This window comes from Bison bison, unplaced genomic scaffold (genome assembly GCF_000754665.1).
Source record: "Bison bison bison isolate TAMUID 2011002044 unplaced genomic scaffold, Bison_UMD1.0 scf7180017864160, whole genome shotgun sequence".
Lineage (NCBI taxonomy): Eukaryota > Metazoa > Chordata > Mammalia > Artiodactyla > Bovidae > Bison > Bison bison.
The window spans coordinates 5,163,979-5,181,725 of record NW_011494732.1 but is presented as its reverse complement, the minus strand read 5'-3'; the positions used below and the strand labels follow the sequence as shown (position 1 = coordinate 5,181,725).

The following is a 17,747-nucleotide window of genomic DNA, read 5'->3' as shown; positions in this document are numbered from 1 at the left end:
CCAGACACTGAACTCTGTAACTTTACTAAAAATCACAAAATTGTAATACTCTAGTCGGGTGAACTTTCTAGCACGTAAAATCAATAAAACTCCTCCTATAAAGTTGTGAACGGCAGAGAGAGGGGCAGCTGTTGGTCAGGCCGGGGCTGAGTTCCTGAACTCCCCGCACTGACGCGGGGTTAGTGCCAGTTGTCCCCGCAGCCGCCATCGGCCGCAACTCCTGGCGCCATTTGTCCGCCGGCGGGAGCGCGCGCGCGCGCGCGCACGCGTGGGGGCGGAACCGGAACCGGCTGTAGCCGAGGGGGCGGGGCCCCGAGGGCGGCGTTGGCGGAGGCTGGAGCGGCGGCCTCGGTGGCTGGACTGGGGACAGCTGCTATAACCCGGAGCCCCATGGTTTGGAGCCGCGGCCAGGCCGCAGGAGAAGCTCGATCCCCGGGTCAGCCCGGCTGACCGTGCGGGACCGCGCAGCCCGGAGCCGCCGGCGCCCGTCGGGTCCCGCCGGGGGGCGCGGGCCGGTCCGCCATGGGGTCCCTGTTCCGGAGCGAGACCATGTGCCTGGCGCAACTCTTCCTGCAGTCCGGCACGGCCTACGAGTGCCTCAGCGTCCTGGGCGAGAAGGGCCTGGTCGAGTTCCGAGACGTGAGTGTCGCCCGTGAGATGCGGGCTGTCGCTCCCCGCCAAGCTCCCTCATTGCACCTTTCGTTTGGGCCTCCTTCCCCGCGGGCACCTGGGCAGGGGCGCCCATTTCCCAGAAGGGGAAGCTGAAGTCCACTTTCCGGCCAGAGCTTCCGCAGAGCGGGGCCCGAGCCCAGGGTCGCCGGATGTCTGGTCCGCGGCCGCCCTGGCTGGGTTAGTTAGGAACGCTTGTCTTCATCAGCTCGGGTCGTGCCATCTGATGCTTCGGAGCCAGGCACTGGGCTAATTAAGCGGGAGAGCAAATCTGTTAAGGCCTCTTGAAGCCCTTTTGGAACTTACGGAGGAGGGGAAGAATATTAAGTAATGATACGTAAACAGGAATACCTTTGCTGTACTGACAATAAAAGGGGATGGTGAGATGGTGCCCCCGGTAGGGGCGGTCAGGGAAGCCTCTCTGAGGAGGTGTCCTTGGGCTGAGACCTGAGTGAGGAGTGAGCCAGGCTTGGGAAGTTCTGGGGGACACGGACCCAGGTGGAGGGAACAGGAAGAGCCAGAAGTCTGAATTAGGAATGAATTTGGGGTAAGCTCCCGGGCGGCGGGATTTTTTGTCGTTCACTGATACTTGGTGATGTATTGATACCTAGCACTACCTCGTACGGAATAGGAGTAGAGTCAGAATTTGTTGAAAGGGAGCTGTCCCCCCAACAAGTAGTAATAAGCACTTGTTTTATATATCTGTTTATTTGTTTTTTGGTTGGCTCCACCATGGACTGTCAACCCCTGGGGGTAAGAGTCTTGTTCATTCCTGACTCCTAAGTACACCTTGCTTTGTGGGCATTAATAGGCATTTGTGGAATGAATGAACAAGCTTGTATCAAGTGCTTGCTGAGTTTGGTGCTGGAGACTCGGGGGTGAGCAGGATGGACAAAGTCCCTGTGTTTTTGTTGCTCACAATCTGGGAGGAGTTAACAAACACACTCTGATTATGAGCTGTAATAAGTGCCATGCTGGAAAAAAAAGTGTGAAAAGGAGATTATGAAGCAGGACCTGGCTGATTGAGCTCGAAGTCACTTGAGTGAACACTATTTCTTGGGACCCACCTTTCATCACCTTGGTTTCCCTTCATCTTTCTGAGGGTGCTTTAGTTTCAAGAGGGAACTCTTCTACCCAATATTTGATATCAGCGATCCTTGGGTTGGTCCCCCAAGGCAATTGCAAGGTCAGAGAGAAACTCCTGAATGAGAGATAAGGCTGCGGAGAGGGCCCAGCTTGTCCTGGTTCTTGGAGCCACTTGGGCTTCAGCACATGATGCCCACTTTGCTGGCAGGAGCTGTGCTGAACTGTGAATAAGGAGCCCCGGAGAGATTCAGGAAAGAGTTGTTTGAGAAAGAGGCTCCCTTCTTTATAATAGATTTCTTCCATCCTGTTAGTCCTCAGGCCGAGAGACTTCAGTCAAGCTGAAGTCTTAGAGGTTTGAACAAATGCTCTAATTGCTGTGAAGATTCAAATTTTGTTGAATGTCATTACATTAGGTAGTAGAGGACGCTTGAGGTTCTTCTAAACTGAAAATCAGGGAAAGAAAAAGAAAGTGCTGTTCATCTTTTTCAGAAGTGAAATAAAGTGGAAATGCTCACATTGTGTGATGCTCGGTGTTCGGAGCTCAGGGGTCTATGTGTGTCTGACTTCGGGATGACTGTCAAGCAGCTGGAGCAGAGAGCTCCATCATACCTGACCCTTTCTGTTCTCTTCTGGAGTTTCTCACTGACTGTGCTCACCGGGTGGGATCACTGACACCAGTCTTTTCTGGCTTGTGCAGGTAGGAGCTCTTCCCCCTTTTGTTTTAGTGATCCTTCTAAGGGAGGAGAGGCAGGACCGGAGTTTCTGCAACGATAGCCAAAGAGAAGACCTGGAAAAGAAAGGTGATTCAACTCACCAGTAGGACTCAGCGAAGGGCAAGGCCATCCCACTTTTCTCAGGGTCTGAAGTCTGGGGACAGTGTTTACCTTCTGTCTGTTAGGATCGCAGGTGTGGGTACTGGTGAAAACAGCACAAGGCGGCCTGTGCTGGTTTTTCTAGATTAATTATTAGTCTTAAAGTGAATCTGTGTTAAAATGTACTTCATAGCATTAGCCTGGAATTAAGGTGCTGTTACCACCTAAAAAGAAAAGAGAAGCTAAACTTCACACAAGAAACCGCACAATAGAAAAAAACCAGTTACCATGCTGTGTAAGCCGGTGATGGCGGATGTCATATCCAGTCACGTGTGTGTTGTTGCCACAGAAATTTGCCTTTTCACGAAGATCCTACTGTTTGTGGAACCCTGGTGTCCGATTTGAGTTCACTAGTGTTTGATATTGAAGAAAAAGACATCAAAACTGAGAAGCCGTGTCATGTATAGACAGCTTTTGATGGGCGGCTTCCTCTGCTCATTCTTAGTTCTGACCAGGCTGAGGGTATCTGAATCACTGGGAACCTGAAAGTGGTGACTAGTTTGGGTTAGTGTGACTTCCAGAAATGAGTGCAAATGTGACAAACAGAAGTGAGATTAGAATTTTTGCCTTTCTTCTGGTTAGTTCTTTATAGAAGTTTGGAAAACTGAACAAGAACTGAGGCTTTAGGGTAGATGTTCAAGCAGCTTCATGCCACGCTGTTTGTAATTCTCCTTTTTGAGAGTGCCCCACGCCCTGTGGGCTTCCCTTGTGGCTCAGCTGGTGAAGAATCTGCCTGCAATGTGGGAGACCTGGGTTCGATCTCTGGGTTTGAAAGATCCCCTGGATAAGGGAAAGGCTACCCACTCCAGTATTCTGGCCAGCAGAATTCCACTGACTGTATAGTCCATGGGGTGGCAAAGAGTCGTACACGACTGAGCAACTTTTGCTTTCCACCCCATATCACACTGAGTGGAGTAAACGTAAAATTCTTGCCCCATGTGCCTTTCAATGTAAATTATTACTGTAATTCAAAAAGTTGTGATGTAATCTATGTCCATTGTGGGAAATTTGGAAAACCTAAGATAATAATTTCCATGATCCCATTAGCTAGAAATAAACACTTTACCGTTTTGGTTAACATTGGCCAAACATTATTTTTCTAATAATATTTTAAAATGTACATGCATAGGTATTTTTGTATCATTGGAGCCACACTAATAATGTGTGCATGCGTGCGTGCTCGTTCGTGTCTGACTCTTTGTCACCCCATGGACTGTAGCCTGCCAGGCTCCTCTGTCCTTGGGATTCCCCAAGGAAGAATACTGGAGTGGGTTGCCATTTTCTCCTGCAAGGAATCTTCCCGACCCAGGTATCAGACCTGCGTCTCCTGTGTTGGCAGGTGGATTCTTTACCACTGTATCACCTGGGAAGCCCTACACTGATAATATGTTTAATCTTCTTCCCACACCCAAGTTGTGATTAATTTCCTCATTTTATTAAATGTTCTTTTATAATCTTTTTTATTGTTTTAAGCTTTGTATGATAAGATATTAAGTAGAGGGAAGAGTATATGGAAACAGTGAATTGCTATATACCCGTAATATAAACCCATGGCGGGAATTCCCTAGTGGTCCAGTGGTTAGGACTTGGTGCTTTTACTACCAGGACCCCAGAAGGCCATATGGTGCAAAAAAGAAAAAAAAAGAAAGCTCCCATCAGACAAGATCAATTTGAAGCAAATCCCAGATATATTATTTCATTCATAAATATTTCAATAAGTACCTCTAAAAGGTAAGGACACTAAAAAGATACCATTATCATACCTAAAATTTTTAATAATAATTTCTTAATATAATCAAATACCTAATCATTTAAAACATCATTTTTAATAAATGTATAGTAATCAATTACATTACCGACCCATAATTTTTATACAACTTTATTGATGTGTATCATAAAGTTCACCTGCTGCAAGTGTACAATTTGTTGGTTTTTAGAAAATTTTCCAAGTACTGTGTCCGTTGCCACAAGCCAGTTTCAGAACATGATATCATCCTAGTAAGGTCCCTTATACTCATTTCCAGGTCATCCCCTCCTCACTGTGAGACCCAGGCAGTCACTCATCTGCTTTTTGCCTCTAGGTTTCCCTGCCTGGACATTTCATAGAAATGGAGTCGCACAGTCTGTGGCCCTTTGCGTCTTCTTTCATTTACATCAGGTTTCTGGGTGTCTCCTCCCTGATACTGATGTATTGGTTGTTTTTTACCCCTCTTTTTAATGCTAGTATTCCGCGGTGTGGATGTAGACGGTGATTTCCTTAGCCAGTTTTCCATGGTCAGTAGTTTTTTCTCTATCCTTGAAGTTGATCCTCTTCTTCACACATTTTTGTCCGTATCCATAGTTTTTTCTTTGAAGCTGAATTTCTTCATGGGATCGTTCTGGACTAGAGGATATTTTTCAGCCTGTTGTTTTTTTTTTTTTTAATCTTTTTTTTTGGCTGAGCGGGGTCTTTACTGTGGTGCCTGAACTCTCTAGTTGTGGTGAGCGGGCTTCCAGTTCCCCCGCCAGGAATCGAACCTGTGTCCCTTGCATTTGAAGATAGATTCTTAACCACTGGTTCACCAGGGAAGTCCCCAGACTTTTTTGGATAACAGTTGCCAAATTGCTTTCCAGAAAAGATGGGTCAGTTTATACTCCACTCAGTAATATACAAGGATATGCTTTTCCCTTAAACCCTGGCAGTCGTACTTTATTTATAAAATCGAAGTTGTTTTTAAATTTTAGCAAATTCAGAGCAAAATTTTCATCCCTCTTCTCAGCTCAACCAGAATGTAAGTTCTTTCCAAAGAAAATTTGTTGGTGAGGTGAAGCGATGTGAAGAACTGGAGCGAATATTGGGTAAGTTTTTTTAAACAACTTAAATAATTATTTTATATAATTAAATATATAAGCAAACCTTATTCACTTTAGAAAAATTAGAAAATCTAGAGACGTAGAAAAGAAAAAAGAAGTCATCTGTATTCTCACCATTCATGTAATCACTGTTATGTAGGTTTATATTATCGTTCCACACTTTTTACTATTCATCTATAAAATTAAGGATTTACATATATAATAATCAGATTATTTTGTTATTAGCTTTGTTTCTCATTGAATGATACTTTAACATCTTTTCATGTCAGTAAACAGATTGATTCATCATTTTTAATGGCAGCATAGTATTTTATGGTATTAATATACTATGAGTTATTTACCCAATCCCTTGTAGTTTGTTATAACTTAGAACAAACTACATGTTTGTTAATATATTACTTAAAATATACATGTTAATATATTACTTAAAATTGTTATACATGTTAATATATTACTTGTTACATGTTAATATATTACTTAAAATTGAATCAGAGCACAAGGGAGGTAGGAAGTGGTAGATAGATTGGTTAGTAATTTCCTTTTTCTCAGGCATTATTTCCTTTGCATACATCAGTGTTCTCTGACTGTTAACTGTTAAAACTCAGCAGCTCAAGGCTACTTCCTTTATCTGTAAAACTTTTAACATCTTGGCCTAAAATAAAATGTTATTGTTGTCCAGTCGCTCAGTCAAGTCGGACTCTGAGACTCCATGGACTGCAGCACTCCAGCCTTCCTTGTCCTTCACCATCTCCTGGAGCTTGCTCAAACTCATGTCCATTGAGATGGTGATGCTATTCAACCATCTCATCCTCTTTTGTCCCCTTCTCCTGCCTTCAATCAGGGTCTTTTCTAATGAATCTGCTCTTCACATCAGGTGACCAAAGTATTGGAGCTTCATCTTCAGCATCAGTCCTTACAGTGAATATTCAAGACTGATTTCTTTTAGGATTGACTGGTTGGATCTCCTTGCAATTCAAGGGACTCTCAAGACTCTTCTCCAACACCATAGTTCAAAAGCATCAGTTGTTTGGCACTCAGCCTTCTTTATGGTCCAACTCTCACATCCATACATGACTACTGGAAAAACCATAGCTTTGACTATAGGGACCTTTGTTGGCAAAGTAATGTCTCTGCTTTTTAATATGCTGTCTGGGTTTGTCATAGCTTTTCTTCCAAGGAGCAAGCATCTTTTAAAATAAAATAGTCTTTATCAGTTCAAACCTTGAAGTTTTGATTGAAATACAGAGAGGAGAACAGTTCCAAAGTCACTGTCAGAAAAACCTGAGGATGAGAGAGTTGAGGAGGAGATAAAGGTGACTTTTAGAATGATTTCTAATAGTTAATTATTGTGGATTTCATATTTTTTAACTGGGATTTTTAAGATCAAAAGAAACCTTTGGATCATCAGCAGCCGAGTCCTCTGCATATTGTTTGCGATCCCAGTCATTTGTGTGGATCGTGAAAGACAGGGCAATATCATACTTCCTTCTTTGCCACGTGTATGAGTCATTGGACAGGTTGTATATTTGGAATGAGTTTTCAAAGACAGGGCAGGATTGACAGGACATTAGACATGCCCAGGGCTTCCTGTAGCTTTGTTGTTGTTAAGTCACTGCAATCCTGTCCGACTCTGTGCGACCCCATAGACAGCAGCCCACCAGGCTCCACCGTCCCTGGGATTCTCCAGGCAAGAACACTGGAGTGGGTTGCCATTTCCTTCTCCAATGCATGAAAGTGAAAAGTGAAAGTGAAGTCGCTTGGTCGTGTCCAACTCTTCGCGACCCCATGGACTGCAGCCCACCAGGCTCCTCCATCCATGGGATTTTCCAGGCAAGAGTACTGGAGTGGGGTACCATTGCCTTCTCCTGTAGGTTAAGCTGTTTCATAAAGAATCCAGACTTAAAAGAAAATGAACCATCAAGTAAATTTAGGTATGTGCCGTGCTCTTCTGTGCTTAGTTGTGTCCTGCTCTTTTCGATCCCATGGACTGTAGCCTGCCAGGCTTCTCTGTCCATCGAGATTTTCCAGACAAGAATACTGGAGTGGGTTGCCATGCCCTCCTCCAGGGGATCTTCCCAACCCAGGGATCAAACCCAGGTCTCCCACATTGCAGACGGATGTTTTACCGTCTGAGCCACCAGGGAAGCCCAAGAATACTGGAGTGGGTAGCCTATCCCTTCTCCAGGAGATCTTCTTCACCCAAGAATTGAACCGGGGTCTCCTGCATTGCAGGCAGATTCTTTACCAGCTGAGCTGCTGGGGAAGCCCAAATTTAGGTAAAATAGGTTAAAAAAATTTACATCCATTTCCAAAAAGCTCTTAAGCCCATTGCTTCCTTATTGGTAAGACATTCTGCCTGTTTTCCTTCCTCTCTCCCTCCTTTCCTTCCTTCTTCCTTCCTAGCAAAATAACTAGTAAGACTTCTCCAAAACATTGTATCTGGTAATGATTTTTTACCAGGTATTATGACTTTTATCCTACGGAAAAGGATGTGTCAAGGAATTGAACATGTAAACTAAAGAATTTAAGTTATTTTTGGCTGTTTGAGTATGAGTTTCATGAATCTAGTGTAAATCGTCCTAAGTCAAAGCATCACAGCTAACTGGTGACTCAGGAGAGCCAGGCTCTTTGCCCTGAGGTTTCTCTCTTTGCTGAGAAAGGTTGTTGTGTTTTTCCTGATGGGTGTATATTTCTTCCTAATGGCATCTGTAGGGAGTTCACACTGACATCTCTGGTGGCTTATTCCTGGCACTTCCAAGTGTGTTCTTAACTTTCTGCTTTGTCTACAGGTGGCAGAGGCAAGTGTGACTCCAAAGTTCTTTAACTAGAGTTTTAGTAATGAAGTTCGGGGAATTTCAGAAAATATGTATATAGGTTACTGTCACTATGCTGATCTCTCTAGGCAGAATTACTGTACAAATCTTCAGAAGCAAGGTGACAGTAGTCATCTGTCAGTTGGGACAGTCAAGACTTTTGTGCCTTTAGACAGTTTTTAGATGACCTGGGAAAAGTGGGGACATGAAATGTTCTCACTGAAATGTCCTGGAGTAAGTTTTTCAGTCTAATTTGTTTAACTTTTCCACAGCATACTTGGTGCAGGAAATCAATAGAGCGGATATTCCCCTCCCTGAGGGGGACACCAGTCCTCCGGCACCACCTCTGAAACAAGTGCTGGAAATGCAGGTAACTTGGTTCTGGAGGAGGGTTTTAGGTCCCTAACCTCAGTTGGGCTTATTCACTTACTGTGTATTGTCTAGTGCTTTTCTGCCTTTCTTCTAAAGACTTTGGAATGAAAGTCAAAGGACCATGTTTGATTAAGTCTCAGTAACAGATTATCTGTGATACATTTTAACTAGAATTCAGGTTTTTTTTCCTTAGTGTAAGACAGGTGGTATTGAACAGAGATTGACAGGAATTAGATTGTGAGATCTGGTCGTGTAACCTCTGGGCTTCTGCAGGCCTTAGCATGCTTCTGCTACTGGAGGTGATGGAGGCTTCAGGCCTGTGCCCTTCACATTCTCCCCTGCTTCACTCTCACCCTTTCCCCTCGAATTATCAGAAGCTAATGTGAAAGTGGTTCCCCATGGTCAGCCAGCAAGATTCCTTCTCTTGGAGTTCAGTGTCTGGGATACACTGTGAGAGCATGGGGTCATTCATTCATTAGCATCCCCCTCCACCCCCATGAATTATCTGTTGAGATTTTGGTCTCCTCATCTGAGCGTTCATCACACTCGGAAATAGACTAGAGCTTTTACAGCCCTTCTAAAACAATTAGTACTGAATAACTAGGACCATTCCATTGCCGGCTGCTCTGTTTGTTTTACTGGGAGGAAGTCATTTAGCAGTTGGTATATGAACGGACTCTGGAGACAACTATACAGTCCAATGAGAGCAGTCAGCTGGTTTGGCCTGTTTGATGTGTTGGTTGTGATATAATTACAAATATGGTGATTGTAGCTATTTATCAGTTCTATAAAGCAGAGCACAAGTAATAAATGTAGTGTGTCAGGGCATTTGTTTGAATACAAGTTTTCATTGAGTCAGTGGGTTGTTTTACAGATTTCTGCTTCTACTGTTTTAATACTTAAAGTATTGGTAAGGATGCTTGGTACACAACTAATTGTTAAAGATTTGTTCCCAAGTCTTTTTATGTCTAATTGAATAAGTGCAACTGCATAGAAACTCAGGCTAGAGACTAGAAATGGGTATGTTTGGGAAAGAGTGTTTTTCTGTGTTACAAATAAAAGGAAATGTAGTCTTAAAAGAGGAAGACTCTTTGGTGTATGGTAATGTGTAAGCAGGTGAAGGGAAACCAGAAGTTCTAAGACCTGAGATTAGCATGCAGAGTCATCATGGCACCCAAGTGCTTGCCATCATGGGTACCTGAATTAATATGAAACAGAAAATGATGAACTTTGAAAACCTGTGCATGTTTTCATATCCCTATCAAACTCTCATATACATTCTGGCTTTTAAAAACTTCTCCTGCTTCTGGGGTGCTGTGAAAAGAGTATTAGAGCCAGGACTGTCGTTTCATTTCAGGAGCAGTTGCAGAAGCTGGAGGTTGAGCTGAGAGAGGTCACTAAGAATAAGGAGAAGCTGAGGAAGAACCTGCTGGAGCTAATTGAGTACACCCACATGCTGCGAGTGACCAAGACCTTTGTCAGGCGCAATGTGGAGGTACTGGTGATGCTTGGAGGAAGTGCCTTTCTTTCTCTTTCTTTTGGCCGCATGGCATGCAGGATTTTAGTTCCCTGACTAGGGATTGAACCCAGGCCCCCTGCATTGGGAGAGTGGAGTCTTAACCACTGGACCACTGAGGAAGTCCCAGGAGTGCGTTTCTTTTATAAAAATCTCATTCCCATAAGGTTTTCAGATTTTGTTATCAACTCCTATAGAGATACTGCTTTTTAAAAGAGATACATCTTTAAAAAATGAAAGAGATACATTTTGATCTTCACTTTATTTTTCAGCTGGATTCCATGTTGGTTTTAACCATTTGCTGTTTAGTTTGCTAAGTCCTGTCCAACTCTTTGTGACCCCATGAACTGTAGCCCTCCAGGCTTCTCTGCCCATGGGATTTTCCAGGCAAAAATACTGGAGTGAATTACCATTTCCTTCTGCAGGGGATCTTCCCGATCCAACGATCGAACCAGAGTCTCCTTCTTGGCAGGTGGATTCTTTACTACTGAGCCAACTTGGGAAGCCCCGGCTTTAACAGTAACTACTTCCTATTTGTAAAATGCTTTAGTTTGCAATTGAAAAAAAGACTTTTTATGATCATGAAAAAAAATTGAACAGTGGAAATCAAACTCCAAAATTTCAGTTTTATTCTTTCCTTCTTCTCAAATTCCTAAAAGTAATGGAAGTTAAAAAAAAGAGAAAATCTATATAGGAATAAAGAACAGCCTATGCAGCAGTACTGTACCCAGCTGAGCATCAGAGAGGGCAGAGTGTATTCCTTCTGAACTTTGTTTCACTTCCTGTGGCAGGTGTGACCTCTGATACAGTTACTCTGTGTTAGGTTAAGGCAAGGACATAACCAGACTTTTTATTATATGTAAATGTCATCAAGTAGTTTACAAATAAGGAATGGGGAGGTTATCCTCTTTGTTTATCAGAGCCGACTCACATGTCTGAGTTAACTTGGAACCCAGATCTGAGTAGTTCTGATGCCGTGCAGACTTGTTTGGAAACAGGACTTGGGAATTAAAGTATCACTTTGGGCGAGACACGCTTGGTTTCATGTCTCTTTGTAGTTCGAACCCACTTACGAAGAATTCCCTCCCTTGGAGAACGAGTCTTTGTTGGACTACAGCTGTATGCAGAGGCTGGGAGCAAAACTGGGGTAGGTGACAACTGGCCTGGCGAGCTTCACACTGTCCTTCTTGTCAGTGGGAGATGAGAGTAGATGAGCAGCCACCATCTGCAAGCCTGTGTGGAATGAAAGAAAGTGAATATTTGTATGAGAAAACACTGTACTCTAGTATTTGTGGAGTTGAATCACTTAGCTGTATTGACTTTTTAAGTAAATGTGATGGGAATTTCTTCTTTTGGTATCATGAACTGGAAAGAAGGAGCATTTATGCCATTCATCATTACTCCATAAGCTTCAAATAGTTGGTCATTGAAGCATCAAGTCCTGTTTTGTTTGGTGGGGACATAGGGGCTAAACTGAATTGGGTAATTTATTAATCATATTTTAAGGGTCTCTCTCTCTCTACTATTTATTCTGTTTACTTGAGCTAATGGTAACTTGTTTCCTCATGATTTGTAATCTCTTTTTACTATGAACTTCGGTTCCTTTGCTCCTTATCTGTAGGAATTCGGTGATGTTTAGTGTGAGGCTGTATTCCTTCAGAAAGAACTGATTTTTACATATGTCAGGTACTTGGGAGCATTCCACCTATTTGGAATCATTTTACATTAATTTTTCTGCTTGAGTTTTTTTTTTTCCCTGTTTTGTTATTCACCCTGCACATAATATGAGTTTCATCCACAAACCTGAGTGCATTCTAACCTGTGGTTGTAAATCATCAAGGAATATTCTCCCCCTTCTCCTCAAAATTGAATGGAAATAAACAAGTTTGCATATAGGCTCCTTTGCAAGATGGATTTTTTTTCTAGTCCACCCATTCACTTAAGGTGCAGTCCTTTGTTGAGGGGGGTGAGAGTCCCAACTTTGAGGGGATTGTGGGGCTTTAGTTCCAACTCCTCACCTGATATAGAGCCAGGTCTCCTCTGCCATGCTGGCCCTGAAACTCAAGGCCTTGAGATACTGGTTACGTATAGATACTGGCTCCGTATAATACGTCAGGACATAACTACGAGGTCCTGTTTTATTTTTGGATTCCAAGAATTTCTCTAAATTCTGAGCTCAGCTTTACATTGAAGAGGATGTTTCAAACATATTTCATCCAGCATTTCAGATATTGTTCAGTTGGAGAGCTTTCAGGGTATCTTCCCCATTTTGCCAGAAATAAATGTCTTCATCATTCTTTTACTGCAGTTTGATAATATTCATTGCTTTTACTTGACCACAGCCTTTATTGTCTCATAGATTTGTATCTGGCCTAATTAACCAAGGAAAAGTTGAAGCATTTGAAAAAATGTTGTGGAGGGTCTGTAAAGGGTACACCATCGTGACCTATGCAGAGCTGGATGAGCCCCTGGAAGACCCTGAAACAGTGAGTAAATGTCACCATCTCCTTTCATCAGTGACGGACTTGCCCCAGAGCTGGAGGCACAGTCCAGAGTGAAGCATTTGAGTGCGTTGTTGACTGGATCCCTTCCTATCCTTGGATACGTTTTGGGGGAGTTCTGAGAATAAGGACTTTCTCCTGTTCTACTGAAGTACAATAGGGGCATTAACGTGGATACATCACTGCTTTCTGAGCTTCAGATCCAGGTTAGGTTTCAGCAGTTGTCCCAGTACTGTCTTTTACAGCAAAGGATCTAGTTAAGAATCACACTTTGGATTTATTTGTCATGACTTTTTTCTTGGTTGCCCTGCAAGGCTTGCAGAATCTTACTGAATAGATCCCTGACCACAGATCGAACCCTGGGCCCTCAGCAGTGCAAGTGCAGAGTCCTAACCACTGGACCACCAGGAAATTCCTACTTATCATGTTTTTTTGGTCTCCTTTATTCTGGGGTAATTTCTCAGTCTTACCTTGACCTTCATCGTCTTGGCATTTAAAAATTATTATAGACCAGTGATTTGGATAGAATGCCCCCTGTTTGGGTTTGTCCGATGTTTTCTCATGATGAGATTCAGGTTATGTGTCTTTGTCAAGAATGTCCTGGAGGTGATGTTGCCTTCTCACTGCTTCCCATCAGGGGCACACGATTCCTTTGTCCCATTACTGGTGATGTTCACTTCGATCTCTTGATCAATACTGGTGATGTTCACTTTGATCTCTTGATCAAGGGTAGTGACTCCTAGTCCTCTCCACTATGAATTTGTAACTCCTTTTCCTTTGTATTTAATACATGTTCTTGAGGAAGTGCTTTGAAACTCTGTAAGTACTCAGTTCCTTATCACATTTCAATCTGTTAATTTATTTCCTGTTTTATTCAATGAGTTATACTCTGTTACTTTTTTATTTTCATATTCAAATTCTTTAGATTTGGCCAGCTGGAGCCTATTCAGCTGGCTTTTATATTCTTTTTGCATGTTCCCATCATCTTTTGAATACTTCTTTGCTTTCCTGATAACAATATATGCAGATTCATTTTGTAATTTCCCTCATGCAGCTCTGGAATTAGCCATTTCTCTAAGGAGCTTAGTTCTCTTTGTTGGAGAATGGTAATTAGAAGCCACGCTGTGGTTTCTGGGTGTGCCCATTGTGAATGAGGTGATGCTCTTCCCAGCTCTGTCAGTGGACAGAGGGTGCACACATGTGTGGCTCACCCACTCACAACTTTATTTCTGTACCTGTGTGAAAACTGTGGCTTTACATCCAATTCTACTCCAGCACCATAGCGTTCATCCTGATTTGTAAGAGTTCATTTATAGGGTTCATTTCTAGATTTGTAACTCCTTTCATCATTGGGGAGAAACTCAACTCCCATCATTATTAATATACTTATTTGATCAGTCCCCTTGTATGTGACCAGTCTGCCCACTGATCTCCTGTCTCTGCTGCCCTGCCCTTCTCTCCATACGGAGCTTCAAGTTCCCCAGCCCCTAGACTGAGTGGCCCCTGGTGTGGGTGCCCTGCTCACCCTACCTGGGTGGCTCCCCTGCGGCATGTTTCCTCACTTTGCTTGGGCTCTGATTTTGCCCTGGGCCCTTATTGCCCTTCCCCTCCCCTCTCCAGGTCCATCCCCAAACGCACATCTAAGGCTTCAGGAATGAATTATTCAGGAAGGGAAGCAGAGGAGTCAGAGAGGAAAGAGCCATAATTACCTTTTAAAATAGCTGTGATTTAAAAAAAATTTTTTAAGACTTCAACCATAAAAATAACTATTTTGCTCTAAATGAAGATGAATTGATCTACTAAAGGTAGAAAAGGAACTTGGGCTTCTTAATTTTGAGAGAAGTGTTCATGTGTTCTTTCCTGGATTTGCCTTAGGAATTTTGGCTGTAATGTTGTTCAGTTGTGTCTGACTCTTTGCGACCCCGTGGACTGTAATCCACCAGGCTCCTCTGTCCATGGGATTCTCCAGGCAAGAATACTGGAGTGGTTTGCTCTTTTCTTCTCCAGGGGCTCTTCCTGACACAGGGATTGAACTCAGGTCTCCTATATTGCAGGCAGATTCGCGGGAATAGTTTTGACGCATACAGGAGTTTGGCTGTGAAATGATGGTTTAGCCTGAGTAAATCACACATGTTGGAAAATCTAATCGGTCAAGCTGTTCATTAACCATACACTATAATATTTTTTGTGCCTCCTGAAATTGCCAGTAGCAATATGTTAATTATCCATCACCTGTGACCTCTGAGACCTCTCCATGTAAAGCTGAAGATTAAAACTGTTCTGAAGTAGCATTTACATATTCTTTGAGTTTTTTCTTTATTGAGAACATATCATTCTCATGCAAAACATAAAAGTTTTTAAAAATACAATTTCTAAGCTCTTTGGTGCTGAGTTTATACCAGTAGGTTGAAGGGCATTAAATGTCTGTGAAGAAATACAGAGACATGGTTAGAGATATGTGTGTATATATATATATTTTTTTTATTTTCTTTTTAAAAATGGATTTCTGCATTTGTGATGACATTTGGCTGCGCTGTGCTGCGTCTTTGCTGTTTTGCAGGGGCTTTCTGTAGCTATGGCGCGTGGGGTGTACTCTCTCGTTGCGGTGCACGAGCTTCCCATTGCGGTGGCTTCCCTTGTTGCAGAGCATGGTTTCTAGGTCTTGAGCTTCAGTGCTTGTGGCTTAGTTGCCTTGTGGCACTTGGGATCTTCTGAACCAGGGATCGAACCCGCTTCCCCTGTATTGGCAGGCAGATTCTTAACCACTGGACCACCAGGGAAAATTTAAAAAGTTTTAACTTTCTTAAAAACTTTTTTCCTTCTAATTTTTTGTTGAGGTATAATTGACAGAAATGTGTATCTTAAAGCCACAATTCCTCCCTTCCCCACGATTATGAAGGAAATGTGAGCTCGTTCTAGAAAACTGAGAATAACAGATAACACAGGGATGAAAGTCAGTCACCTGTAACCCCGCTGCTCAGGGGGGGCCACTGTTTGCCTTTTGGTGTAGGTTCTGTTAGTCCTTGTTCTTGGGAGGATGTGGGGTTTGGTTTGGTAACTTTCACTCAGATTCTAGGATTTGTTTTTAGTGTCACGTTTAGTATCTTTTGGGTCCAATGTCTGACCTCTGAAAGTCCTTACAAACCCCAGAGTGGATTTCTAGCCATTTTCTCCTTTGTCAGTATCATTTTTAGATGCTGACCAGTCTCTCTGTCAGAGCTAGACTCAGGCATGTGGTTTCAGATCTGTGTTTTTTATATTATATATATCCCTGTTCCATATTATGTCTTAGGTGGTTGTATTCCCTGACACAGTACTATTTTTAAAATCATTAAGGAATGTTCAAAGTAAAATTCACTATAAATGCCTTTTCTCCTCCAGTGTAGTTTCTTTAATAATTTATCTTGAAATAATTTCAGTTTACAGAAAAGTTGCCAGAAGAGAACAAAGCCTTCTCCTGTTCCTTCCCAACTGTTACATTTTGCTGCCTGTACTGTTACCCACTTTCTGCATATCTAGTCCTGTTTTCTTTTTTTTTTAAACTGTCTGTTTTTGGCTGCGCTGAGTCTTTGCTGCTGCGCCCAGGCTTTCTCTAGTTGTGTGAGTGGGGGCTGCTCTTTAGCTGCGGCGTGCAGGCGTCTCATCGTGATGGCTTCTCCTGCTGCAGAGCACACGCTCTAGGCGCGTGGGCTTCAGTAGTTGTGGCACATGCGCTTAGCTGCTCCTCGGCCTGTGGGATCTTCCCGGATCAGGGATCGAGCCCGTGTCCCCTGCATTGGCAGGCTGAGTCTTACCCACTGTACCCCCTGGGAAGTCACATCCCCATTTTCATTCATCTCCTTGGCAGACCTTCTGAGAGGAAGCCATGGACAAATGTTCATTGCCCATCACAGGAATGCTGTTTTATATTGTAACCCATCAGGCTCCTCTGTCCATGGGATTCTCCAGGCAAGAATCCTGGTATAAGTTTTCATGCCCTCCTCCGGGGGATCTTTCCGAACCAGGGATGGAACCATGTCTCATGTCTCCTGCATTGGCAGGCAGGTTCTTTACCACTAGCACCACCCGGGGAAGCCCAATAACCACGATACAACCCTCCAAATGAGAAAAATCAACATGCCTGCAGCACTTTGGTGCAGTACAAACATGCCCTTCAGGCTCCTCACAGTTTGCCTTGTTTCCTTGCTGGGCCGCTGCCCTGGGGGAGACTGTGACTTGCCTTCGGGACAGACATCGTGTTCTGTGGGACGACCCTCCTTTGGGGTCCATTCAGTGCTTCCTCACGACCAGGCTCTGAGCACACGTTGCTGATGGGAACATGGATGCTCTCGTCCTTTCAGCACCTCCCACCAGGGGGCATGTGGTGTTGGTGTCCTGGTCATGTTGGTATCCACCAGGTTTCTCCACTTACATGTCACCCTTCTGCCCTATGTAACTGTTAAGTGGTTGCTGAGGAGATATCCCAAGGTTATTGGTCACTGGGGCCTCAACCCTCACCAAACTTCTACCCACCAGCCTCAGCCTCTGTGGCGACTCTCTAGAACTCGTCACCTCTGTCGCAGTTGCCATCATTTTCCCTTCTGGGCTTACTGGTTACCATCCTGCAGAAGGCAGTGCTTTCCCTGCCCTCACCGTCTCTCATTCATCCACGAACTCAGACCTTCCTCTTTATTTGATTCTGTTACGGTCCTTTTTTGTTTCGATGCCCAGATTGTCTGTGATTGGGCCACTGGGAGTCCCTTTGTGCACGTTTCTCTGGCCTTTGGCACGTTCTCAGCATTCAGCAGGCAGTCGCTTACTTCCTGTCACCATAGGATGGCCCTGGTCTCCGCCTGGAGTCAGCCGTTCCTTCAAGGACCCCTGGTACCTTTTAGTAGAGGATGGAATTTAGAAACCGGGATCTGGGTGTTTGAGTTCTCGGGTACTGGAGTGCTGTTGTTTCTGGGCCCTTTCAGCAGTCAGACATGCACACACACCACACACGCACACACACACACCACACACGCACACACACACACACACCACACACACACACACACACCACATACACACATCAAAACAATAA

At 43.6% G+C, this 17,747-nt stretch overlaps 1 protein-coding gene across 1 annotated transcript in view; it reads left to right on the top strand.

Annotated features, from left to right (window-relative positions):
* The first annotated feature begins 318 nt into the window (after window positions 1-318).
* ATP6V0A2 (ATPase, H+ transporting, lysosomal V0 subunit a2) overlaps window positions 319-17,747 on the top strand; it is a 41,537-nt gene continuing 24,108 nt past the window's right edge. The window contains 6 exon segments of the mRNA XM_010841413.1: window positions 319-639; window positions 5,387-5,465; window positions 8,566-8,663; window positions 10,023-10,160; window positions 11,240-11,328; window positions 12,541-12,667. Coding sequence (XP_010839715.1) covers window positions 523-639; window positions 5,387-5,465; window positions 8,566-8,663; window positions 10,023-10,160; window positions 11,240-11,328; window positions 12,541-12,667 — 648 coding nt within the window. The 5' untranslated portion in view covers window positions 319-522.